This window comes from Hippoglossus stenolepis, chromosome 8 (assembly GCF_022539355.2).
Source record: "Hippoglossus stenolepis isolate QCI-W04-F060 chromosome 8, HSTE1.2, whole genome shotgun sequence".
NCBI lineage: Eukaryota > Metazoa > Chordata > Actinopteri > Pleuronectiformes > Pleuronectidae > Hippoglossus > Hippoglossus stenolepis.
Genome location: NC_061490.1, coordinates 6,852,964 through 6,880,303, shown reverse-complemented (window position 1 = coordinate 6,880,303; position 27,340 = coordinate 6,852,964). Strand labels below are relative to the sequence as shown.

Here is a 27,340-nt window from a genome sequence, read left to right as displayed (position 1 = left end):
GCTTTGACTTTCCATTCTGTTCGTGTGTGTTTGCTCGAGAGGGCCAAAGTCATCATCTCTGTTGGAACTGGGTCCGTGCCTTCGGGGCTGAAGGGCTGGTGGCTGTGAGGCGCTAGCACACGTTGCTTCACACAAGTATTGAATACTGGCAGGAGTGGGCCGTTCAGGGGTTCACACTGTGAATGAGGTTGCTGCGACTCAGACGTTCAGCTGGCATTCATACAGCCTCGCTCTCATTCTTATTCAGCCCTCAGCTTTCAGTACAGGCTGCCATTGTTGACCAGCCTAATAGCTTTCTCACAGAGCCTGGGATACGTCTTTGATGAGTCAATAAAAACACTTTGCATTGCCAAACAAGCCGAGCCAAAATCTCATCAAGGAAGTGATGTATTGCATTGTATCTTTTCTGCATTATGCTGCATATTCACCTTTCGCTCTTCATTATCTTCGACAGCCTCTGACACGCCGGGGTCTGAATACCGTACTGTGAATAACAGTGAATAACTGTGAATAATTCATACTGATAACAACTGTTAAATCTCCATGAGATGGCTCCATTAAGATAATGCTCATTGTCTCTCTCATACAAATGTGTTTCGAGGAAAAGAGCAGCTTACTGATGATTTTGCTTTTCTCACAGTTTTATCATTGGTGGGGCGAGGACTGTTAAATGTGTGCTGAGGCTGGAGCCAGAGGAAGCATGAAAGCATGTGGCTATAATATAAAAACCACACATATATATATATATATATATATATATATATATCTCTCTCTGTAGTTGGAAAAGTTCACACATGCGCTCATGTCTGTCTCCGGTGGTTACAGCAAATCTGACCACTATTACAGGTGGTGTTTTCACCTCCCTATCCTCTGCACCTTCCAAAGTACGGGCCAACCTGCCACCACGGAAGGGAGCCAGGGTCAGTGAGTACTCCTGGACTACTCTTTTATTTCTTTTGGTCCAACATTTCTATCAGTCTTGATAACTTTATTCACATGCGGGAAGATCACGGTCAAGTTCACAGGGAGACAAACAATGATGAAAGAGGATTGTGATAAGATAATCTAAGTCACTTTATTTGGAGGTAAACCTGTGGGAACGTTGTGTATTTCAACTGTCAACTGCCTGGATAATAATTTTGCTGTTTGCTTATACCAGACGTTTGTTCAAAACCTGTCTCATCATCTAACTGTTTTTGTAACAATGTCGCCATCTTCTTATTCATCTCTCAGCAGTTAAATTGGTAAATTCAATAACTACAAAAATAAGCCCAATATTTTAATAAAGAGTTTTGCATTAAGGTGTTTTAACTTGATGGAAATGGTCCTTTGAGGATATGAATACTAATATGGAACAAAGTCTAAAACCAGCAGACTAAAGACATCCTCAGGACTCCTTGGCATAAATTGTCCTTGGGCCGGTTTTAACCTCAAATTAAAAGCAGTATCATTCTTGCTTTTCTATGTAAATGAGAATAGTAATGGCCCCAACAGCAGAGATAGGTCACATTTATAGACCAGAGGTAAATAGAGGTCATGCTTAGTTACATTTTTGACAGTGTGTGAGGATATGGCAGAGATGTCCCCTGTATCCACTGCCACTGTGTCTTTCAACAAAAGGTTTTACCCACAAAACACAATTCTTTGCAGATTTGGGAGCATTAAATGAGCGGCTGTGGAAAGAAATGAAGGAGCAGAAAATGACAGGAAGAAAGAAATGAAGGAGCAGAAAATGACAGGAAGAAAGAAATGTCTTCCGCTCTTACAACCACATCAGTATGCCACACAAACAAGAATATGGGCACAAAAAAACAAAACATGTCCCATCTGATATAATTCTGTGTGTCCATGCTCGGTCAAGAAAACAAGCATTGTGTTTCGAGTGCAAACACGGACATTTGTGTGACTTGATGGTAAAGCTGGGTTGGGTAACGTCAGGCGGAAGACAGCCCTACAATTTTAAACAAGCCATTGGAAGTGATGTATCACACATGAATTAAGGAGGGGGCAGCGAGCACAGAGCATGGTGACAGATTGTCAGTGGTGCGAGGATGACAGAGTTCAAGAGGCAGGGAGGCTTGATTAACAGAGAGGTTGGTCTGGAATGAGAGAGAGAAGCAACAATGATGTCATTCAATGACGAGGAAGGAGACATAGTGATGAAGTTTGCCACGGTAAAAACAAGTCAATGAATTGCTCACATATCTTTTGCACATATACATATAATAATACAATGGCCCAGCAGAAGTATATCTTTGACTGCTCTCACCAAAAAGAGGCTTTTTTTTTTTACAGCAAAATTCATTGTGGATGTTACACTCGCAGATTGACGATCTCAACAAAGAGCAAAGATGGGAAATGGGGACAAAAGAGAGGTGGGGAGAAAACTAACTTCAGAAAGGCTTACTAAGGAATGTACAGTATATTATGCTTGACTGGTTGATGGTGAAGATAAGTGGAAGTGAAGAAACAGGGTAGTTTATGTTCTGGTATTTAGATTAAGCTCCTATTAAGTGTATTCGAGGAAGGAAAAATGTAGTTTCAGGACCCTGAGCACCATTCACTTCCACACCGCACAAGCACAGGGCTAGAATAATAACAGTGGACATTTAGGCTAAAAACATTGAGTAAATGATGCCGTTTCGAGTCAAATTAGAATGTCGGGGCTTACGGACACTTGGATGATACCACATGAGCAGTCTGGAGGCCAATACAACCAAGTCGATGGCTTTCTGAAATATACAAGCAACATTAACCTAATGTCACCATTTTTCTTAACCTTTAAGTCATGTGACTTCTGTGTGTCATCATTGCTCATTGCTTCAACCCGGTTGAATATTTTTACATCAGCAATTAATAATATGCAGATTGTATTAACAGGTTTATACCATAAATCGCTAATAAACGGTTGTTAAAGGAATGGTACAAAGGTCTACTTTAAATCTACTACACACATGCAAAGTTTAAAGTTGATTGGATGGGCGGTTGTTGGACACATTTAAGAACAGACAGAACAATAGAGATTCCAGCATTTATAGTTGAGATGTGAGACTACATCTGTTTTTTTTGTTAAGATCATTATGCAATGTTTTCTGTATTTCTAATGTGGCTTCCATGCATCAATAATAGAGGTAATACAAATTATTCATGAAATGCATTTGTAAAAGGAGCCAGTAGAACCAAAGTGCAGTTGGAAGTATTGCCCTTACAATTATCTTGCCCCCCCATGGTGACAGCAGCATATGGGATTCTGTCAACAAAACAATATGTCAGTATGGAATCAGGGTGAGAACTGTACTTTAGTCATCAAGGAAAATACACTGACGGCACAGTCGTCACTCATGATATAACAGGACTTACTGTGCTGTTGGTTAAAAACTGCATTTCAACTTTTTGACTGAAGATTGTAGAGCCTGTCTGAATCTGGTCCAAAGCCTCTGACAAAGCCAATCAAGGACACTGTAAAAATATTATGTGAAACCATCTGGAAAATTAAAAGATATCGCAGGTGACAGGAGCTGAGAGCGGTAGGTTGTGAGAAGATAGGAAAAACTGTACACTATATACAGTACCTCACCCACCTGTCAGTGGGAGATGCTGCAGCGCCCTCAACATTACTCCTTCCTGTGGCTGTTTTTAAAGAGTGATGTCTCGGTGTGGAGTCCCCCTCTAGTCCACCTTGCCTTAAATGCATGGTGCATCATTCAGTGGTCAGTGAACATCTCCTCAGTTCTTTCTATGTATTTTCATACACTGCAGTGAATGCACCAATTGCTATTCAGTGGCATATACAGTATATATAGTCATAGGGATTGTTTGTCCATAATGTCCACAACACTGACTCCTTAGTTCTCTGCAATGTCGTGTCCTGCAGCAGCAACAGTCTTTACCAATTCTGCTGATGTTTAGTGACTTCTGCAGATGAACTACTGCGCCGCCTCAGGGAGGAGAGAGCGCATCAGTCAGCCTTTGGAGTTAAGAAACACAGATGTAAACAGCAAGGTGACTTATCAGAGTTTACTCCCAGATTAATTTGCATTTGAAAAACATAATGTTGGGGTCAAAGTGTGTTTGCATGAACCAGGTTCAAATGCTGAGGAAACGCAGAACGTTGCTGTGTGGTGTAACAGGGGGCTTAAAATAACTCCCATCAAAAGAGACCAATGGCGATAAGAATAGGCGGTGGACTACAGCATCATGTATTTTATCAAAACACTTTCCTGTGAAAAATGCTTATATACAGTATATTACAGATGGAAAAGCCTCCACACTCCTGACAATTTAATAGAAAAATTATGAAGCTATAGTACCAATAGGTGTTAAGCTTAGTTAACAGGGATAGTTCACTGAAAATTTTTAATTCACTCATTATCTACTCACCACTATGCCGATGGAGGGGAGGGTGAAGTGTTTGAGTCCACAAAACACTTCTGGAGTCTCAGGGGTAAACTTTGTTGAAGCAGATCCCGATACAATTAAAGTCAATGGTGACCTCCACTTCCGACGTAATAAAACTGAAAAAACCTTACATGCCTCCATACCTAGTCAACTGTTGCAAACCAAGAAATAGATACATCATGCGTATTTCCATTTGTGTATAGATTGAACAAACGAGATACACTGGAGAAGTCAGTGTGTATTTTCTTTTCACTTTGATGAACAAAGCTGCTTCCTCCTGTTTCCAGTCTTTGTGCTGATAGAGACAAATTACCTCCTGGCTCTTGTTCTGTACTAAATGCTGCTTTAATCAATATTTAATATAAACACTGGCTCAAATCTACAGTAAGATGTATAACCACAGAAAATTTGCACCTGTATCAGTGCTTCCTATTAAAGTTTTGCAGTATCTTTTTTTAAGCAAACGTTCCAGTTTTGAGCAAGACTACACCAATAAGCATTGTTTTCAGCAGCAGACAGCATCTGATTAACCCACAGTACTTTCCACCATACAGACAGATGGACCTAGTCTACACTATTCTAAAGGCTCAAAAAAGCATGCCAGGACAGAAGACAGTTGTTGTGAGTAGGGTTGAGCTCGGATGAAACGAGTATCCGGTATGGATTATGTACTTTTTCGGAGCACAAGTACCATCCGAGTAAAAAGAGTCCATATCCGTACTCGTGATGAATGATGATCCTCATTGGATAGCTGTGTCCACATCATACCTTGATAGGCCAGCCACACACCGAGCTCTTCCCCTACACTGAGCCTATAAAAAGTTTACTGCTGCTGCGCCAGCAGTGCCACACAACAAATTGAAATCTGTTTCGTCACACATCTGATGTATACAAGGCAACAGCTGTACCCTCATTGCTTCCCTAACGCTCTGTTTTACATGTACATGCAGATACAGTTTTTGAAAATCTGCACTTTGGAAGGCGTTTGTAAAAATCTTAATTTTAGTGATTTATAATATTGTTTGTGTATAGACGAGACGCTAAAAGATGAGGGAAAACACAGTTTTGCAAACATCTGCATTACTGTCGTTTTGGATATTTATATGGGCAACTGATCAAATGTTGTAAACAGATTGTCGCACTGCCACCCCATTTTTTCTCATTTAACTCTTGGGAAAAAAACACGTGTTTCAAAATTTCAAACTATTCATTTAATCCGAAGCCATGCAGGTACAGCACACTTTGTACTGAACTGCTAAATATAGCAGTTTTTTTCAGATTTGACCCCAGTACAACTTCAAATTGAATAATTCATAAAACACATTAATTCCTGTCATCATACTTTTTTCCTAAATTGTGTATCCTCTTGCTGACCACCTCCCTGTCTATCTGGTGGATGTGAGGGTTTCATCAAAATAAATGCTCAGTATGTCTGTTATCTGTCTGTCAACTGTGATACTGCAGGTGATACATCACATAGCAGCATTTAAATGATTTGTTAGTGAGATGTTTCTCACTGTTTCAACTTTGAAATTTTGCGCTGATGAAAGAACTACAGAATATTTAAAGGGCATAATTTAAATGCCAAATGTGACACCACAGATGACACTGGAGATGAAACCTGGGGAATTAGTTTTTGTCTGGATTGTGGCATTAAAGAAATCACACATTGGCCTGATGGAAGTAATGAAGAGTAAAGTTCAAACTTTTTACACAACAAATCTGATCTCCTTTTTGTATTTTTGATGATAATGTAAACAATGGCTGGGGTGTAGAGTTTTGAATCCCTTTGTGTGAGTCGAAGATCCTGACATATGAAATGTGTATCTCTCTAAAAGGGTTCATTATCTCAAAAAGATATCATGTGTATTCAGGACACACGTCCGGTCTCATGCAGTGTTTTTCTGATCGAACGCAGTTTGGAGACCAGACACACTAGTCTGGGTTTTTTCACCTGGTGGAAGATCATTGAGTGTGTGACCCCATGTTGTCAGTCAGTCATATGGTGAACGAACAACTTCAAGACTGATTACACAACAGCAAACCATGTAGTCTGAACTTGGTCCTTCCCTAATTGGTCAGTTATTCCAACACTATGGCTGAACTGTGTTAGTTTAACAGTGCAACATTAGCATACCTACAGAGCATTGCCACTATAACCTTCTTGTTTATGTTTGAGCACACATTGACAAACAACAAGCTTAGATTAGCATAGATCCAGCTGTGGCTGGCGATGAAATAACAAAATACAGCAGAAATTAAAGCAGAGTGAGAGGTATAAACTGTTTGTGCTTACCTGATTGCCAATGCGCTAACACAACCACAACCGTGGGTGTTTACAATGGCTGCCGTACAGTGAATAAACCTTTTAAGTTTGTTTACAATAGCTGTGTATCAATTCAGGGGCTGCAGCCTTTATGTGGAGACCAATTGCTTCACAGCGGCCTGACAAAGCAGACACATTTCGAGGCCTCATAAGGGCCCGACAAATGGGTCCTTCTGTCCCTATGAAACAAAGGCTCCAACAGGTGGATCTTTGCCGGCCCAACCTATCCCAGGATTCATTGAAAAACAGTTTGTCACTGAAGCACAAAGAGGTGATGGTCACTGCAAGCAACAACACGTCCAAAGCTTTTTTAACATTAGGGGCATTCAAACTTTCTTGTGGAGTCCAACTTAACCTCTGTTTCTAAACAACAGATATAAGGGTGGGACACGCTGGTGATCACGGAAAGCCGCCGTAGACCAGACCGTCTAATTTTGATTCAGCCTTCTGCGCACCACATGCAGAGAGCGGTCGTTGTGGGCCACGTAGACCTCATCCTTCTGAGCATGTAGCCCCTAAATTGAGACAACATGATCACTGATGGGAAAAATTTGTCATTGATTAGCAATCCTCATTCGCAACTTTTGACCAATCGGTGATAAGGAATTAAGAATGTCAAAGCTTTCATCTTCAAATTAACCATGCTTTGATATCGAAACATTATTGACCGAAATGACATCGCTTTCCAATCCAACGCTTTGTGCGAAGTTTTGCAGTAATTAATATATGTTAATGTGGTAGGCAATAACCCTATTGTCTCGCGATCACAAGTTAATTATCAAAGTATCCTGGGATAACAAAGAGGTTTTCTTGTTACAATGGGTCAATTACCTCATTATCAAAACAAAATGTTTTCAATTACTGCTTCCTGCATCTACTCATCTCATTATCCAGAGATAGGGAGATGCTCAGATTGCAGCTATGAGCATTCTTGGCCTCCTCAGCAAGTTCAAGCAATCACTGATATATTACACCACACTATTATTTTGGTACTGCACTTCATCTCAAACCCATCAGTGAGATCACAGTTTGAGACTCGGTGTGGTATCATACACAGAAATGCACAAAGATCATCTCAACACAAAAAGTGAAAACATTTAAAAGTCTGTATCAGAGCAACATGTTTTTATCATGAGCTCTCAGCTGATATCATGAAACCCCAGCACTGTGAATTCTTGTGTTCGATTCATTAGCCCACAACAGAGGAATGTGTTGCCAGCTAGCACACGCTGAAAACCTGCTCCGATGGGAGCACTGTGAGGGAAAACCAGAGAAACAGACCGCCGTGAAAAGAGAGAGGGTGTGTGAAACAAGAAGAGATGAGTCTGGGGAGAGAATCCCAAAAGCCTGAGATCTGCTGCCTCATTGGCAGCTTAATGGTGTGTGTCATAAATGGTGTCGCCACCTCATCTCCACCCCCCCCACACACCGCCCAAACCCTCATCTCCACACACCCCCACTCCACCTGCTCCATCCTCATCTGTCTTCACACAATTCCCTCCTCCACTGCTGCCTCGCTCTTTATCCTGAGCCTGTCACATACTATTTTCAGTCCCACAACAGAAGATCCTATCTCCTTCTGCTCAGCACCTCAAAACATTAGCCAACATTTACACTTTTAGTTAAGGCGAAAACATGAAAATCTATAATCTCGCTACTCAAGCCATCAATTTATAACATGTCTACAAATATTGAACAGTGTACCGGCATCCTAATACACGTGAGTGTTGCTGCAATTTAAAGCAAAGTGAAAGGTGTAAAGGCCAAAAAGATTCATAAACTGACCTTAAAAATGAATCCTTCTTTCATTCCAGTGTTGCTTGTGGTGATGGACACAGCTGTAATGGATGAGTCACATCTGCAGAGCACTGCCGCCTGGGGGCAGGAGCATGAATCACGTACGTCTGTGCTTAACCCGAAGATTGTCCATGAGATAAGAGAAGAAGTCTATGAGAAGTCTGTAACACCGCTGTACAACTGCCAGTGTTTTTTGCAGTCTTAATAAGTTCATCAACAGAGTGAGACGTCTTCGCTCTAGCTGATCATTTCATGTCAATTTCAGGAGTCTCTTTCCCCGAGGTAAACTTCATCCCATCAATAAGATTACAAACTTGATCATTTTGAATCAGGGACTTCATTTGGATCCAGTTGCTGATGGCATTAACCAGGACATACCTAATAAATGGATGAATAAGAAAATTTGAAGTATTTAGATTTTGTTTTGCCTGATGCATGGCCCAGTGACATATACCTTACGCACAGGGTTTTGGATGTCCAGGTTTCTGAATGGAAGTCCCATTAATTTGCCCTTTTTTCAGTATCTGAAACATTAGTACAGTTTGTATATTTAGTCAAAACATCTGACAAAATGTGGATATTTGTGTGTTGAACAGACTCTTCTATAGTGTTGCTATATATATATATATTTATTAAAGTTAATCTGCTCATTGAGTCCTTCATTGGAGGGGATACTATAGTTAAACAAGACAATGTGCAGGTCTTTTAGATGGTATTGATGAACATGAAACTCTCCTAATTGAGTCACAGTATGTGGGATAGCTTTTGTTGTGTAATATCTACAGATACATGTTGGTGTACATGAAACTGTAGGACTCCTAAGATGCATTTGAATTCATCCAATTATCAACCTTAACTGTGTTTAAGGTGAGTAGAATCTAAATGAGATGAGACTCCCATCCGGAAAAAGGTTCCGGGCCATCAAGACCAAAACCTTGCGCCACCTGAACAGTTTTTTCCCCATGGCAGTGGGGCTCACAAACAAGCCCCCTGCATCACACTGACTCTGCCCCCCGCCCCCGCACATAATCTATAACTTATATATTATTGGCACTATCCCGGAACCAATCACTGCACCTTAGCACCGCACGTGCCCATAACATAACTTATTGTTCTTTCTGTATATACTGTTGTTTTATGTCCGATTGTTGTTTTTATGTCCAAATGCACCAACCACACCAAGGCAATTTCCTGTATGTGTAAATATACTTGGCAATAAAAAGAATTCTGATTCTGATTCCGAAATATTAGGGGTGACACCATGCAGGTGACCTTTGGATGTATTCAGCTTGCATTTTGAATTAGCTACAGCTCTGACTGACAAGACATGTTCAGCAATAGTGCCTGAGTCTCAGAGGGGATTGTAATATCTAGAGCCATCCACCAGACACGAGTGTCTAAACTGACCCACAGAGGACATAGAGAATGATTTGCAGTCCGTCATAAAGCAGTAATCAATACTACAAATCTATCTTACATCAATGTTGTGAGTATTTTTTCTGTTGCATTTTCTATAAATACAGACACATGAGTGTGTGTAAGTAATTGTAAATATTAATGCCATAGTGGATGAAGGAGGAAGGTGCTATTGGTGACAGATGTGAAACTAGACACCCACAGCGACAGAAAGTTTGCCAGTGAATTCAATCTGCTGAGTATTACTCATAATCCAGAAAATAGTGCCAAAGAGCTTCGTGAGGTTTAATGAATTACGGACGAGCGAGAAGGAGATGGCCATGTGAGTGAGAGGCAAACGGAAAGATTTCATTGTTCAGTGTTTCACTGGTTTCGTCTGTCTTCTGGAAGAGACGGAAAATACCGGCTGAAATATGAGGGAACTTCACATTTTGAGGTGTAAATTGCAAAAAAAAAGATGGATTGTACTTGGAAAAAACAAGACAAATATGTTTTCCACAAGAGGAAGAGATCAGAAGGCATTAATTGAAACAGGTGGTGGTTCCAGATTGAAAATGGGTGGGAGGGAAATAAGAATTTGTACCTTTCAGCTCCTGGCAACAAGCTATGTATCGAGAGTTTCAGAAAAAAAAAATCCCAAAGATTTAATGAAGGTCAAAACTTAAACCACAACCTGTAATGCTATGTCACAGTTTAAGGCCATGCTGGGTGTATATAATAAGTATAACTTTAATGTAAAATCTGAATAAATGAGACACAAACCGAAAATAAAATTGCCATAATGTTGGAAAATATTTCTTATGTCAGCTGTGAAATCATGTTGTTGGACTAACTAACTTTTATATTTCCTTCATCTAACCTTAATTTAACTAAGGAAGGCTTGATTACAAATTTGATGACGATCACGCTACCAAAGCATTAGTTTTCATTTCATTTCATTCCACATGTTGATGACACCACGGAAATGCAACAAGATCAGACAGTTTCAAATTCCATTTACAGTGTTCACAGTTTTATTCAGTCTGTGATACAGAGTGACAACCTAGAGGATTGTTTTGCCTCAGAGCTAAAAAGAAGGCCTTCGCCGTGCGGCCCGTGTGTTTATATAGAGCGGTGATTGTGCCAAGCAGAGGGTTTGTTATGTGTTTGGTTCCCAACAGCACAGGGAACTGAATAATCTTTACTGGCACTACAGATTTCTGGGAGAAAACAAAAGCAAGCAAAACTGAACAGCAACTGTTGAATCTCTCTCCATGAGCTCTCTGTGTTGCCCCAACAATGTAGATGTTTAGTGACATTATTGAGAAGTTGCAAGTCAGCTCTGGTGAAGCTGTTTGTGTGAAGGCTTAGCAGCTTCACCAAAACCTTTTAGTGAATATCTATTGCAGTTTCTATGCTAACTTACTCCAAATCGTCACCCACAGATGCCATGACATGATCAACATGCTGCTTTCTTAAAGGGATAGTTCACCGACAAAAAAAAAAAATTCACTCATTATCTACTCACCACTCTGCCAATGGAGGGGTGGGTGAAGTGTTTGACACTTTAGGAGTCTCAGGGGTAAACTTTGTTGCAGCCAAGGTGACCCCTTCTTCAGACATTATAAAACAACAGAAAAAATATAACAGGCGACCATACTGCTCGTGTGGTGTCATCCAAGTGTCCGCAAGCCCCGACATTCAAATTCGACTCAAAACGAGGTCATTTACACCGTGTTTTAAGCCTTAAATACCACAACCGGAAGTAGCGATGCCAGCAGACATAGTGATGCTAACGCGCACCCAAAGGTTCAAATGCATAGTGACAGGTGTCGCTTTAGCTGACTGTTGTGTCATCAATAAAATCATTGCACTAGCGAACTGATCAATACAAACAGAAACAAAAAAATCTGTCCTGGTTGCTAAGAAATTCCTCCAGTCAGTTCTGCCTCATTTACAAGAGCTACTTAATGAATTCAGCGGCTTAATCTCTGTGATCAGTTCAATGAGTTGTCCATTCTCCATTTTGTCTTAGTTTTAGCAAAGATCTAAATAAAGCTTTTGAAGTCTAAAATTGCACATGTGGTGTAATTTGTAGATTTCTAAACATTCTGACGTGTTGAGCAGTGTAACAGAAATCTCTACTGCATACAATGATGAATCAGTTTGTATTCTGTTAGTTCATTGATCAGATTTCTGTCGGTCAACATAGAAGCGTTTTGCAAGGTAAGTGGATGTTAAGGTGTTGTCAGTTTTCTGGGCGATTTCTCCAGCTGTGTATGTAATAACGAAATTGCAACAACCAAAACAGCATGATTAAGGTTTCAGAGTTTAACTGTAAGCTGATGTGCATTCAGAACAACCTACATCTGCAGCGTTGCCTCCACCAATCAGGATTTGATTACTGTAATCTTCTCACCCTTCAGGTTCACAGCAAATGATCTGTTTTTTAGCTCTGAATTAAATGCATGAGTGTTCTAAGTGTTAGAAAAACCACTGCGCTTTATCAGATGTCGCAATCAATAAGGCAGAAATAAAGACTAGCTTTTGACCTATTGGACCCACACAGTCAGATTATATCTACATTTAACAACATGGAGCTGGCTTGAATCACCTTCAACAGCTGCTTCACTTCCACTGGGCGGAGGGCTGTCTTCTCTGGCCTCAGGCAGTGCCACAGCCAGCCAGGCTGAAAACAACGGAAAACAGCTGAGAGGGACAAGAAAACCTAACGCTGCATCAAAAGATATTGATCAGTAATGACGAATCAATGCACATATGCGATGTCGAATTATTGTTCAGAGTAAGATCCGCGTATGGATTTTCTGTTGGCCTGACTTTTGTTCCGGTTGATGAGGCTGCCACAATGCCACCACTCTGTCATTCTGGACATGCTTGATGCAACGTCATTACAATGTTATGCCACACTAGGAACCCAATCAATACTTCCACTCAGATGTACATGCATTTATAGAGAGGACCTTGAGGTCACTTTAAGACAACAGTTCTCGTATTAGGAGCTGTGGGGGGGAAAATGGACTCGTGAATGCTCAATAGAACTAACTGCAGTCTCTATCGGCAGCACAATAATGAGCCGCTGTGCAGTTTCAACGGTTTTAATGGATTGAGTCTTCTATCAGAGAATGGTAATTTGCATGGATATGCAGCACAGACAAAACATGAACAGTGACATTGTCAATCATCTCATGTAAATGTTTCTAATTTTAACACCATCACTTGTTCATGGCTGAGCTGTGATGACTAATGACTGTGCTCGGAGCCCTATCTATCACAGAGCTAGATGGTGTATTGATCAGACCAATGAGGCCACATCTGTAGCATAGGATATCCATATGCCCACAACAAAAACACATTTGAAGGAAATGCAGACTTTATATGCAAACGCATGCATCTCTCAGGGATTTACACAACCATAAAGTGTGCAATCAGATTTTATTGACAGAGTCATCAGACATGTTGTGTGTGTATAGTATGAGAGATAACACACATACAAAGCGGGAGCTAGAGAGAGAATACAACAGACACAGTTCCTTTCTGTTCTTGGGCATTAGCATGTTTTACAACCACTGACTTAAATGCATTTTGATAGACGTGATCTCACGCAAGTGTTTAGATGGTTTGTATCAGCTACTATCAAAGATACACTTACAACCAATTAAAATGCTCATATCCTGGAAAGTTTCTCTCATGGCTCGATAAAGCAACAGAGATTAATACAGTGTCATTAAGCAAACTACAATCAAAACACTCATACCAGGTTAAACTGATAGTACTGATTTCAGGCTAAATTATTAATGTGTGTGGTTAATGATAGTTGATGCGGTACGATGCAGACGCAGTCTCAATAAGGATCCTCTTCACAGAGGTGTGTATGTTGGCGATAAAGGCTGTCGTTGTCTGGTGGTTAATTACAGGCTCTACAATCAGTCAGTTTGTCCTTTTACAGCCTATAGTCACCTGACCTCACTGTTCCTGAGCCACTTGGGAGCAATAATACACTGTTAACTTTAGGGGGTCAACATATAGCACGGATACTTATTCTAGAATTGGGTCTAAGAGTCGTATTGATGTTGATTTGGAATGATCTGATCGTTGTACAACCCTATAAACTACGAGAGGGGACTGAACGTTACTAATACCAAGAATGTACAAAATAAATATGGTGACTCCTCCATCCATGTTATTTACCTGACCGAATTATTGCATCTACAGGGTCCCTGAGATGCCAGCACAAATTCAAAAACATCTACAAATTCAAATTGTTTCAGTAGCACAAATTACTCTTTGTTTCCATGAAGGAAGCTGTTCACAAGAAAAAACTGATGTAAGCAAACCGTGGCCATCTCCTCATATAGGCAAAGTCAATGTCACATACATGGCAGTATTCAGAGACCTTTGAATACACTCTATTTTGTGTACTTTGTGAGCTTGCTAAATGTCGTGTTGGTCCATTTGCAAACCAACTCAACAGTTCTGGCTCGAGGAAATGAAGAAACAGAGTGCAATTCTGTCATTAGAGCTGTGTCACAACCTCCAACGATAGTCAAATCTTAGCTTGCAAGCATTGTAAAGTTTTGGCTGGCTATTGCTAGCATGTTCCTGGCTGCCCTGGTAAAATACTGGCTTTCTGGTTAGCCTAAAAATGAACACTCAATAAACACTTACTCTATTTAACATTGCAGGGTTGCCAGGGGTATTGAGACTTGTCCAGTCTACATAAGAGTTGTGGTCCCTCAGGAGGTCTTGTGAGGCACTACTTGTGGAGCACAAGGCTATTGAGCTGCTGTAACAAGCCATCCTGTCCTTGTATCAGAGTAAGAGTCTTTTCTCTATTCTCTGCAGTAAGTCATACACACTCCCAGTGGACATTGGCCTTGTCACCAGTCCTGTTTTAGATTTTCATGGACAGGATTTCAATGTGCAGCCGGAGCAAGGAATGAGTCCAGTTTGGTGGCCTAAGAATTTCCTCTCTATTTGCAGATGTTTTGTTCTGTTGACTGCATCGGACTATGACCTTCAATGTGCACAGGGATGATTTGGATCTTAAGGTGAAGCCGCTGGGATGAGGGTCAGCACCTTTAAATATGAGGCCATGGTTCTCTGCCAGAAAATGGTGGATTGCTCTTTTTATGTTGGGATGGATACTCTGCCACAAGTGAAGGCATTTAAGTATCTCAAAGTAAGTCAAATTGCTAGGAATGGTAATATAATTTGGAAGAACTGCTGCTGCTTGAAGTTTCTACCATGATTCAATACTGTTTAGGTTTAGCCCACCACTAAGTGCAGCACTTGACGAAGAAACTTGTGTGTGTCAGAAGTGCTCTACATTATTTTGCAGCATTAGTTACCAAAAATGTTTGCAGTATTTAAATTGCCATCTTGTGAATATGCAATTAAGACAAACCACCATTCATTCAAGGAGTTACACCTATATGCAAATTAGATTCACCAATTAACCTGAACTGCACACCTTTGGACCGTAGGGAGGAAGCTGGAGAACATGGAGAGTGGCAGCATTGAAGGTTCCTAGGAACAAAATGGCCTCCTTAATTCTTCAGTGATGAAGTTTGGAACATTCAGGACTCTTCTTAGAGCTGGTCACAAATTGAGCAAAGGTGGAAGAAGGGACTTGGTAAAAGAGGTGAAAAGGGATCCAATGTTAAAACCAGATATTGATCCCAATTCTTTAAGAATGTTTGAAATAAAAAGTCGCCACCTGGTTGAGATACATGACACATTATCTGCATTCAATGGTGTATTTTGAATGGTTCCCTTCACTGCTTTCTCTTTCGCTACTGAGAATTACTTATCTTTTGGAATAATGGTTACAAAAGTGGTGCAAATGGCAGAACCAAGGCACCTTGTGCAATAGTAAACTGTGCAGAGCCTTAGCTTCCTGTCAAGATCTGTTAGGAACATAGCCATTGTACTTTTTTAAAATCTAAAACATAAAATAGTTGGCCTGAGAAGGATCCACCAATTGGACACTTTATTGCTCTGGAATTGAAGGATTATCAGACCCTTCCACTACAGGACATGTGGGTGTTTTTTTGTTTTTGCTGGAGCTTTATAATAGTGAGGATTCTAGCAAATACCTCCCTGTGTAGAATACCAACACTTTCAGGTGAGGTGGTGATGAGTGTGTTTAAAGTATTTGAGACAGACCTTTCACAGAAAGCTGCTTAAACTCAGCACCAAAGGGGCTGTACATTTCAAACACAGTATTACAGCTTTACGTCACTTTGTGTTACGTTGCGTCACCTCAAATGTACTGGGTGGGAGTTGTTTAGTCTACACAACCACCTTCTCTTCTCTTCCTACTCCCCCTCAAACCAGGTTTTTAGTGAGAGAGATGTGTTGGAGAGGTCAGACGTTTGACTTACTACATGGTGTAATGTAGTGAATTTAAAATCAAGCTTGCATGCTCAACTGACCCTTGAATGTGTAATTTTACCGACTAAAGAGCTTACCCACAATGACTTGACAATGATTTCCTCCACTTTTCTTAATTAAGTTCTATCAATCGTGTAAATTAGAACCGTCTTGCCTTTTGTGGTAAAATTTGTATTTGCCAGGTTTGTCTGGCATTGACCTCCAGGTGGTGATCAGTTGAAAGTTCTGAACCCTCTTTTCAAGTGTCCAAGTCATACATCAACAGATCTGTAATACAACCACACATTTGATAAAAGATCATTGAAGTGTTCTGATTCCAAGCACATTTATGTACCACTATATATTCAAACAACAAAATTCCAACCCAGTGGGGCCCAGCTGGGGTGTTGTGGGACCAATCTGCCTTGACCCTACCAGGGGCCACTACCCCTGACAACACAACTCGCAGGTTCAGTGGGGTGAACAAACCCCTCCACCACACTGAAAAAACCAAGGGCTACATCATATAAGAAGATTGGATGAATCCTGTTTTTAGTTGAAGCTGGTACATAAGAGTGTACAGGAAGTAGAACTGATATACTAAATCAAAATAAGATCGCTTTTTTACAGTATAGTACGACACTCCACATTAGAAAGGGCACTGTAAAACTCAACTTTTACCAACCTTAAAAATGACACGTTAGTTGAAATGAGAATCTAATGGGCCCTAATTTTTTATAGCTCTGTAATTGTCTATCAGTTTGAGGTAATTCAGGACTTTAGCTATAAAGTAGGTACCACTAATTGTAATGAGTGTAATAAGGGGATGGATGGTGGCTGAAACTGATTCAGTTTTGGCAGCTTGCTGCACAACAGCAAAAAAAACATCTCTAACTACCATTGACACAGGGGAGCAATCTGTTTTAGAAAGCAGCGCCTCCTGGATGCAGATGGCACTAAATTTACATTTAGGTACTTGCAGCTGATATTAGTCCTCATAACCCCAAATTAGATTGATATTGTTTTGGAGCCAGCGCCCAATAAAGAGTCAATAACAGAGCAGGACAGGTAGCATCTGAGTCTAATGGGGATTTATATGGGGACCCAAAAACAACACTCACGGCTTGTCAATTTGCAGCAGATGGATCAGCTCTGTTAGACCGTGAATGGAGCCCCCCATAGGCCAGCTTGACACCTGCTTGGCTGCGGCCCAGTGATGCAGCACTGTGATGACCAATGAGGCAGGTCGGCACTGACTGGATGGGTTGCGGCCCTAGATGAGGACGTTTATTGTTAGTAGCATACAGCTAATTTGAGGATATATTTTCTGGTTTAGCCTCGTTTTGATGTGACTGAACCATAGAGATAACAGACGACATGTCATTAACCAATCACCGAGAGGTTACATTTTTAACTCAAGAAAGAAATCAAGAAAGTTCGACTTGCCTGAAGCAATAAAAGCAATGAGTAAAAGAAAATATAGTCATGCCTTGGCAAATGCACAATAGTATAAAAAACAGTTCTCTCTGTAAACAGGGCTCCACCATAAATACCTCTTTGAAGGGGCAGGAGTAATTACACTCAGCCCTGTGATATTTCAGCCTCATATTTCACTTCAATTTGACACAGACTCCACTGAACTGCTTGACCTATTTCTCTAACCCCAAGGTTCAACACAGTGGAAGGAATGGACAGGGACGGAGAGGTTAACAATGTTGCTGCCGCAGTCAAACTAGGCCAAGCTGACGAGGGCGAGGGAGCTGAAGGAAATAAGGAAGAACGACGCGTATTAAGTGAATTATCTCTGAGCTGAGAGCAACAGCATCTGAGTCAACCCCCCACCCACTTCATCTGGACTCCTATCTCCAATTAATCCGATATACATTTATACCATAGTCTTTGAAGTCCAAGCCTTGTCTGTTCTCATAGACATGAGCTGATAATGGGGGCATAGTTAGAGTTGATTTACGGCGGTGCCGGGCAGATTGCTGTGACAGTATGCCAGAGGTTGTGCCCTGTAATGTAGAGAGCTGTAATGAGCGGCCTGTTTGCAGTACGTAGGGGGGTCTAGCCCTGGTCCTGGCTCATAGGTATTGAAATGATATGCAAAATTGGTACTCTCAAAGCCTCAGGACACTAAGACACAATGTGTGGTCAAACGAAAATGAATTTAATACGATCTAATGCCACTTGGATGCATCACTTGCACCACTGTCCCTCATGTTTGTGTTCCTATTTTGGTCTCTCTCCCTTTCTCATTGTGTCTTCATTTTTTTTTATTACTTTCACTTAGACTGAGATATTATCTAAGACAGGTTTTAGATCTATCATACAAAGGGCATGTGCGTCCGTCGATCGGAATCCATCTGTGTGGTGTGGTTCGAAACTATTAACAAGAGACAGGGGCAATTTTGAAAATTTGCTGCTGACTATTATAGTCCTCTGAAAACAGGTGGCAGGTATTAATGCAGATGGCGATTGGTATTCTGATAGCAATTCTTCAGCTTCATGAGGCTGAGGTGTGCTGTTAAGCAGCATGTGGGATACCTAATTATACCTCTTACGCAGCAAATCAAGAACACACTCACCTTGAGCTGCTATTTTACTGCTGAATAGAAAACTGACCTCACCCGGTATATTGTAAAGTATGAGTCAAAAACACAGCTACGAGAGCTGGGTTGTACTGAACTCGATATTATTCACCGACACCAGGAACCATTTGATAAACCATACAAGGGTTAAGTCATTTCTGAGGCTTACTCCAGGCTGACAGAAAGTTGTCTAAATCAGAAAAAGTACAGTTGAAGTTAGAATAACCTACATACCTAGACAAGTCCAGCCTCCCCAAACATTTGTGTTGTCCTTTACATTTCATGCCACACTTGCTTCCCATCACCACTGGCTTTTTCTAGTCCAGGCAGAGCCTCACTGTAATAATACAACATCAGGTCAGCTCTCATTGCAGTGTCATTTTTAAGCCAAAGTTGGTTTATGTCACTACAATCATTGAATTAGGTCACAGAGTCAAAGTATTGATTTAAACAAGAATGCTTTTTTAGTCTTAGTAGAAAAACTGTGTCTCAAATTTAAATAGACAACAGAGTGCACAATTGTCACAAAAATAGGAAGGACGAGTTTTGCATCAAGTCACTAAACTAAGTGAAAAATCTGAAAAGACAAGGAACACTGGACAGAAGACAAAAAAGAGACTCACTCCCAAGGGATTGTAAGTTCATATACTGTAATGCATTGTTGTTAAGACTAGGATGTGTTTACCATCTATTATTATTTAAGATTGGTGATGATTGTTGTTGCGTTATTCCTGTTGTTTATGTATTTGTTGGGATGTGTCCATTTGTCCATGTATGTAAATAGAATATAGTTTATTTAAAACGCAAGTAAATCCTGAACCTGAAAGATAATTATTTGAAAGAGAATTATTATTATTATTATTTGTATTTGTGTATGAATTAAACATTTAGGGCTGCTAGGTCTGTGTCACTTGCTAAGACAAAGGGTCTGAGAAAGACAGCGTGCACTGACATGACTAATACCTCATAGACATGTGTGATTTAGGCTTATCTATAGCTGTAATTACTGTCGGGCTTTGTGCTGCATAGCCCCCACAAATACTGTATGTCATATTAACAGCCATGCTTTATATTTGAGCAGAAGGAAATGCCATCCTCTCCGAGTACGGCTTCAAATGAGGATTTTAAGTGTATGCAAGGTTATATCAAGCCAAATCTGATCATCCCATAATTATATTTTGAATCATGAGAGAGTGTGATGGGGCTGAGTGACCCAACCCCTTCCCGGTTTAATTACTGACAATAGGGAACCTCATTCCGCATCTTATACTCTCCTTTAATACAGCCCTTCTTCCCCAAGTGGCCATCTGTCTGTACGGTGAGTAATACGTTCGTAATATGCAACCAAATGGAGCTGTCATTCTCAAACACACAAACATGCACGTGCTCAAACGCCAGTATAAACACTTACTTCACAGGTGTGCGTGTGCATGTGCGCTGGGCTGTATATCAGGCAAGGAGACGTGTGTTGACAGAGGTGTGGAGGTTGTAGCCGAGGTTTTTTCTTGTTCATCTGTGAGTGTTGGCAGGTGTTTGAGAAGTAAAACAGCATTGGCAGGGTGGGGATTGGTGCGGGTATGGGGGTGGGGGGGTGTGGTGGCAAAAGGTCACCTTCTACAAAACCTGCCACAGTAAAGATGAAACCACCTTGTTGGAAATACAGTCAAAGAAGATGACATAAAGTGATGTGAGCCAATGACAGGATCTGAAAGATGATACAGATTCTTGTCCCACAGCTGCAAGTGACTTCATGCTAAAATGCAGCACTGCTAATACTTCTGCTGATATTTGGTCTGGTCTTATTTGCATGGAATAAGATCCAATTGCCAAGTGAGTTAAAATGTGTGTAATAAAGATTATTTTTCAGCTCTTCAAGACAGGGTGATGATTTCAACGCATGTTCCAGCACAACGTTGACTAAAATCCTCCTGAGCTCCACCTCCTGGCTGTTATAGGTTGTTAACTCCCCTGTAATGAAATAGGTACTCGTATAGGACAATTCTTTTTTTTTTACTGTGGAAACGGCCTTACTTTGCAAATTGCTGGTTAGCAACAGTAATTGGTATGCTGGAAAAGGTTCTTCACATGAAGATCCAGCATATGTTTTATTATTATTGGTTTAATAAAACCAGTTTTATTAGCTTGATCTTGCCCGTCCTTCATGGTCATCCTTAGCCTCGGTTTATTCCTCAACTTACCAGAAGAAAGGATGCACTTTCTTGCCCATAGCGACAAGCTAACATGTTAACAAGCAGTTAGCTTTAGCATTCATTTCAAGTCATATGTATGGATACCCAACAAATATATACAATATAATAGTCTATTGACTTGCATCTTATTGTCTGGTGTCATAGTGATGACGAAAACAAAATTGAATGAATAGAACATCATTTTGACTAAACTGAAATATTTTAGCATGGATCTTTGTAAGAAGGCAATTACAAAAAACGTTTTTTTAAGAAATACGGGTATAAAAATACTCAAAAGTTAAGTGATATAGTAATAATAATAGTTGAGAAAATGAATGACACTAGTAGAATTATAATTTACCAGCGATTTACATTACATTGACTGATCAAAACCATATTTCTTTTAATAGATGTGTTGTGTGTGTCAATGGGCACAAATATTGTCCAATCGTCTAAGAGAGAAGGACAGAGAAGAGTCACCGTGGAGTTATCCAATGTGTTACATTAGCACATAAAGTATAGAAAATAAGTTTATTCAAGTCCCTATGAAGCTCAAATGGTGTTTTCTTGACTGTCGTCTCTTGCACTTTCGACCTCTGCTGTATTGTTCTGCCAAACACTGTAATTATGACAGAATAAATAAGTCAGTGCTGATGCCTATAGGAACTTTGGCCTCATGCTGTCATTGTTACATAAGCTTGAGTGTGACAGTGAGGGCACTAACAGGTACAGCTCTGTGCTGTTAGTTAAGACCACAGTCAGCACATTATCAGCAACGTTTTAGCTGCACCTTCTGTGAAGGAAGATCACAAGTGAGTCATGTTTTTCTCGTGTCAGGAATCTGAGTCACAATTTCCCAGCGTGTCTCACAGAACACCAATTTCAGGCATCAGGAGACGCTGGTTAAAACCCACTTGAAGTTCTGGAATGGACTTAAAGATTCCTTAGTGTTTCACCTTCTTACAGCTGCAGAAGTGGGACCAAAACAGAAAGCTTTCCTTTAGACTGCAGTATGAGCAGGCCAGGAGTTTTTAGAATCAAAAAGGGTTTAGCTCAGGGGAGAGTACGAATGTGTTCAGGAAATTTGTGCAACCCAGACCATGTTGTATGTAAATTCAACATTTTGCAATTAGTGGCCATATGATGCTTCATTAAGCCCTGTCTCCACGCGTTACTGCTCAAGTAGCTGTGGATCTTTCCATTCGTCCATAGCACTTATGCAATTCACAATGATAATCAGAATCCTTTTGTAATTGTTCCCAGAAAGATCCCAAAAGAGGTCAAAGTAGTGTCACGTGTGTAGTTTTACAGAATGGCATGAAATCTATCACTTATAAGGAGCTAGCAATTTAATTAACCTTGCGTGTGACTTAGTTAAAAGCTCCATCTCCAGTTGACTTGTTATAAAATGAGAAGTCCATAAAAGGGTCTCTGTTATACACTCTTAAGCTACTTACTGTGCATATAATGTAAAAAAGCTGAAGCTAATTCATATTCACCAGTTGATACATGGAAATAAAATAAAGGAAACTGAAAACCAGCAGGTTCTCTTATTAATGTTTTTATATTTTTAATATACCACAGCATATTCCTTGTATGTGTAAACCTGCTTGACAATAAAACCCAATTCTGATTCTGATAAAACATCATTTTGTGGAAAAAGCTAATGTGACTTTAACTGTAGGGCTGCCACAGTAAACTTTTAAAAATCAAAATAAACACTATAGGAAAAAAAATTAAGGACATCTGCTTGAACTTGTCACAATTCACAGTCAAAGGTCACATCATATAGTTTTAGAATAATAAAGGGCGAGACCACCGACCCCTGTGCAGCTGCACCACCTGTCTGTCTGCTGCACAGATACAACGCAGCGTGTTGCTGGGTAAAAAAGTCATAGAGCTCTGTTGCAGCTGACTTTTGATAAAAAAGGGTCAAAGACATGCAGAGCAGCTGTTGCACATGTCAGTCCCAATGTGGGTCAATGCTGTAAAAAAGGTTTAACTAGTTGCTCCCTTAACATCCGCCAGCTTTATCCAACCGTCAAATGTTTTTAAATGATCAAGATAGATGCTCACTTTCAATGCAGGAGTACAGCGTGGATGCTTCTGTTTAAAATACATCCCTCGTATACGTTGGTGATGTGCCTCAAGGGCATCAATGAAGTGGGGGCAGCCAGCCCATCTGCGACGGAGCACACTCAGACATCTGGTGACTTCTTTGAAAGTTCCAAATTAAAGCAGGAAATCATCTCACCTGATTGGCTGGGATGCGAGGCGGTGAAGAGTGGATTAGAATATCAACACAGACAAATGTATGTGCATTCATAAACATCAACACACACACACACACACACACGCACACGCACACACGCAACTCACAAACACATGCTAATTAATAGAAAACAAACAGTTACTTAGGCGGTCTGTAGGGACTGGATTATACTGTGTCTCTCCTTGCTGAACAAATTGCTCTCTAAATTCAATCAAACACACCAGGCTCTTCTGTGAGTCTACAGGAGGCTGTAATCAGCGTGGTGGAGGCTGAAGATGAGGAAAGTACAGAAAAATAACGGGAAAAAAATAACACAACAAACAACAAAAAAAAAAAAAAGAAGTCAGTGCCCTCAAACTACTCGGAGAACTGTTTGTTTGGCTCAGCATTAGCAGCGTTCAGGAACAATGTCTTGATTTAATGCAATTGATATGTGCCCACAGAGCGCCTGAGGCTTCAAGCTCCCACAAAGAGCAGCGAGCGGGATGGGAGCAGCTGCAGCCGCCATTTACAAGAGTCCAAAATACTTATCTCAAAAATTCTACCTCTTCATCTGCTTTATCATTTGCAGTGAAGAAGTGTTGGGAAATTAATTTGGCTGGGTTTACTGGGAACATTGCCACTGACAAGCACATGTTAGTCCACTCTGATCCAAACACATATCTTAGAGGGTTTATAATTAGCTTCTTCTCTTTGCTGATTTGTGGCGGAAAAGCAGAGCACAATTTTGTCAGTACATAGACGGCATCCACTTCCACAGACAGGGCGACTTTATTTTGTTACAAATAATATGCTCGTGGCTCCATGAAGCAACATCAACATTTGATGAGACGATCATCTTTTTTTTTTTTTACATGCCATAAAAATACCCACACGAAGCTTCAGGATTCATAAACTGTTCAACATGAGCGGGTAAAACCCTGTAAAGAATTTGATGTCATAAAAGTGCAAAGCACCTCAACTTATTCTGAGAATATCAAGAGATCCATCTCTGTGATAATTGAGCAAACACCACTTTCTGATGAACACAGTGTGATTTAATTGAAAATAACTGGAAAAACAAACTGCAGAAAAAAATGAGGACTGGTTGATTCGTGCAACAGCAGTATTCGGTTTTGAGAGAAATGCAGAGAATCTTTTAAAATGTACAGATGAATGCAGTCGAGACTGGAAGTATTTGTACCGTTGAACAATTCTGTGCACATTTGGTCTGGAAAGAAAAAAAAAAGATATTAATGTCTCCGCTACGTGAAAGGTTACATGAGTAGAGAGAAGTGCGTGGGGCATACAGCCCTTGTAACACATCATGCCCAAAGTTTAAAAGGAATCGGACGGATACACATGAAGTCCTCATCCTCTTATAATGTTTTGTGTAAAATCCTTAACAGTCAATGACTCTCTGGAGATTTGGACACAGATATAACCTGTATCTGTACTGCTGATTCTCTCCTACAGCTTCATGAGGTTTTGTTTCTATGCTAGATTTCAATCTGTAAACATATTTTGTGTACAGCCAAGTTTGTGCCCAAGCATATCCCATGTATCTTGAACTTCTTTTTCCACCACCAGCATGTTTTTAGCTGTTCTTCCATCATTAACTGAGTAATTGGGGGAACAAGGGAAAAAAAAGAGACAAAAAGTTAATTATGTCTGCACAATTAAGCAGGAGATCCCACAGCTTTTTTCTGTCCCTCGTGATATTCAGCCATGGAATAAAATTGTTTCTGCCACTCACGTATTGATTTAATTGTCTCATCCACAGTGTTAATTAACAAGTCATGACAGCAGAAGTCAGACATTTCCAGGGTAAGCATGCCACCCTCAGTATAATTACAACATTGCACTGCACCGGCATATTAAGCCAACAGAAAGCCACAAACATAAGAAAACATAGTTACAACTTACTGTGACAAAGATAAAATAGCAAGTTGCATACAAATTTAAGATATTAAGGCACTAAACTCTGTCTGTCAGTCTCTTCGACCGTCCTTGTGAAACCATGGCAATGCTAGACATTGATTTTGATGACCTGATCGGATCAAGCCATTTATTTAATGTGAAAGAACCCATACGTAAGTACGTTTACTGCTAGCTACAAACTAGGAGTGACGATATGTTCAACAGAGGTCACGTTAACTGCATCAAATCTATAAGTGAGTTAATTGATCTATGAAGATAAATTGAGAGATTGTAATTCTGGTAACGACATCAACTAATAGCAGAATGGAATGATGTTGAATAGGTGCCGCTGGGCTGTGGACCTTCTTGGCTGGAACTCAGACCGTGGCTCGGTGGCTTGTAGCCTCACATTAGAACCAGGTGGGTTCTCCTCGAGACGAGCGTCGATCAGCAGTTCTGCCAGGGGTCTCAGCTGATTACGTTCCATACTTGACTTTGTTGTAAAAACTCTCGGAAACATTTCCGTGGTGATGAGGTTATTTACAAAGATAAACAAAGACAATTTGATGCAGTATTGTTCTGATCAGCTGTCCGTTGATTCAGCTTAAAGAAAAATAAAAAAAAGTTACTTATATAAGTATAATCGTAATAATTCTATATATAAACTTGAGTGGTGAGATTCCGAAGAGAAAACATGTGTGGCAAAGGACGTTGCCACCAGGGTCTCCTCACAACAGCCAGAGACAAACCATTTGCTTTTTAACTCTTTAGTTTCTCCAACACATGAGCAAACATAAATGAAACTCAAACTTAGATTTGCCAGCAGTTTCTCTTCTCGTGTCTCTTTCAGTGTCTCTTGTCTGTCTCCATGTGTCTCTCCCATGTGTCTCTCCCTGTGGCAGCTCTGCTGCTGCCTATTAATCCAGGGAGAGTTGATTGGTCAACCAAACTCAGCTGTGACAATCAACTCTCCATCCGGCCAGAGCTTAAAATGTGCCAAACAAAGTGCAAAGGTTATTGAGATACCTGACCAGATCAACATGTTTCCTTATTGTTGAGTGTGATAGATGTTGGGATGAATGATAGCTTGACTTATAGGCTCACCATCACAGCCGACATACCCAGAACTGGAGCTCCGCCCGCCACCGGCTTCAGCGCTGTGCAGAAGGCAGGAACAGGAGCGGGCCCCGACCGGGCCAGGAGATCCTCCAGCTGCCGTCTGCTCTGTGCTGCCTGCTCCTGGTACATGGCCATGTACTCTCTCTCTCTCTCCTCGTGTTTCTTCTCATGCATCCCCCCTGTAGCAGCTCAGTCTCTTTCTTTCTTCGTGTCTCACCAGTTCCTCCCATGCGTCTCTCCGTGGCAGCTCTGCTGCTGCCTTTTGAATCTGAGGAGTAACCAGCTAACAGCCCTCAGCTCGATGATCACTCCCCTGGTACAGGTGGAGGTTCTCTCTGAGCCACCTCCATGCCCCCAATGTGCTAGTTTAACTGAGTGTGAAATAAGAGACAAACGTGAAGTAAAACTGCAAAAGAATTAAATAAAAATATAACATAACTTTACTAGCTGCAGTGTGGATAAATGGAAAATGAGTAGATATGTTACATGGATATCTCAGACTTTGGATTTTTTAAATCTTAATGGTGCAGCAATTTGATCAAATTACCTGAAATCAATTAGAAAACAATAATTAACAAATCACAGACAGTTTGAACCTTATTCTCTCTTTGTTTCAGACATTCAGTAAAATGAGCTGGTTTTCAGTTCAGAGTGGAATGTTGGTTTTGTGGCTTTTGTCCAGATGGAGGCAGAGGAACTAAAGAGTTGCCTGCTGACCCCCTTTGGCCAGTTCCCCTGGAAAAATCTGCAGTGCCAGGAATAAATCTGTTTTGTCAGGTTAAAAGCAGTTTGTTTGAATGAACAACAACTCTTGTTTTTTTGTTTCCTGTCCGAAATGGAGGTTTTACAGGAAAGGGATTGGGAAGAGGTCGACCTGCAGGTCATACGATCTGGTGTCCCACATCTTGGCTCAGTGAGGCCTGGAGCCAGGCCAGGGATGTCCGCTAGGAGTCATTTTGGA

General features: G+C 40.6%; 1 protein-coding gene across 1 annotated transcript in view; it reads right to left on the bottom strand.

Annotated features, from left to right (window-relative positions):
• LOC118113681 (serine/threonine-protein kinase 36) overlaps positions 1 to 26,553 on the bottom strand; it is a 92,638-nt gene extending 66,085 nt beyond the window's left edge. Inside the window, 1 exon segment of the mRNA XM_047340831.1 lies at positions 26,365 to 26,553. Within this exon segment, the coding sequence (XP_047196787.1) occupies positions 26,365 to 26,553 (189 nt within the window).
• Between the last annotated feature and the right edge of the window lie 787 nt (positions 26,554 to 27,340).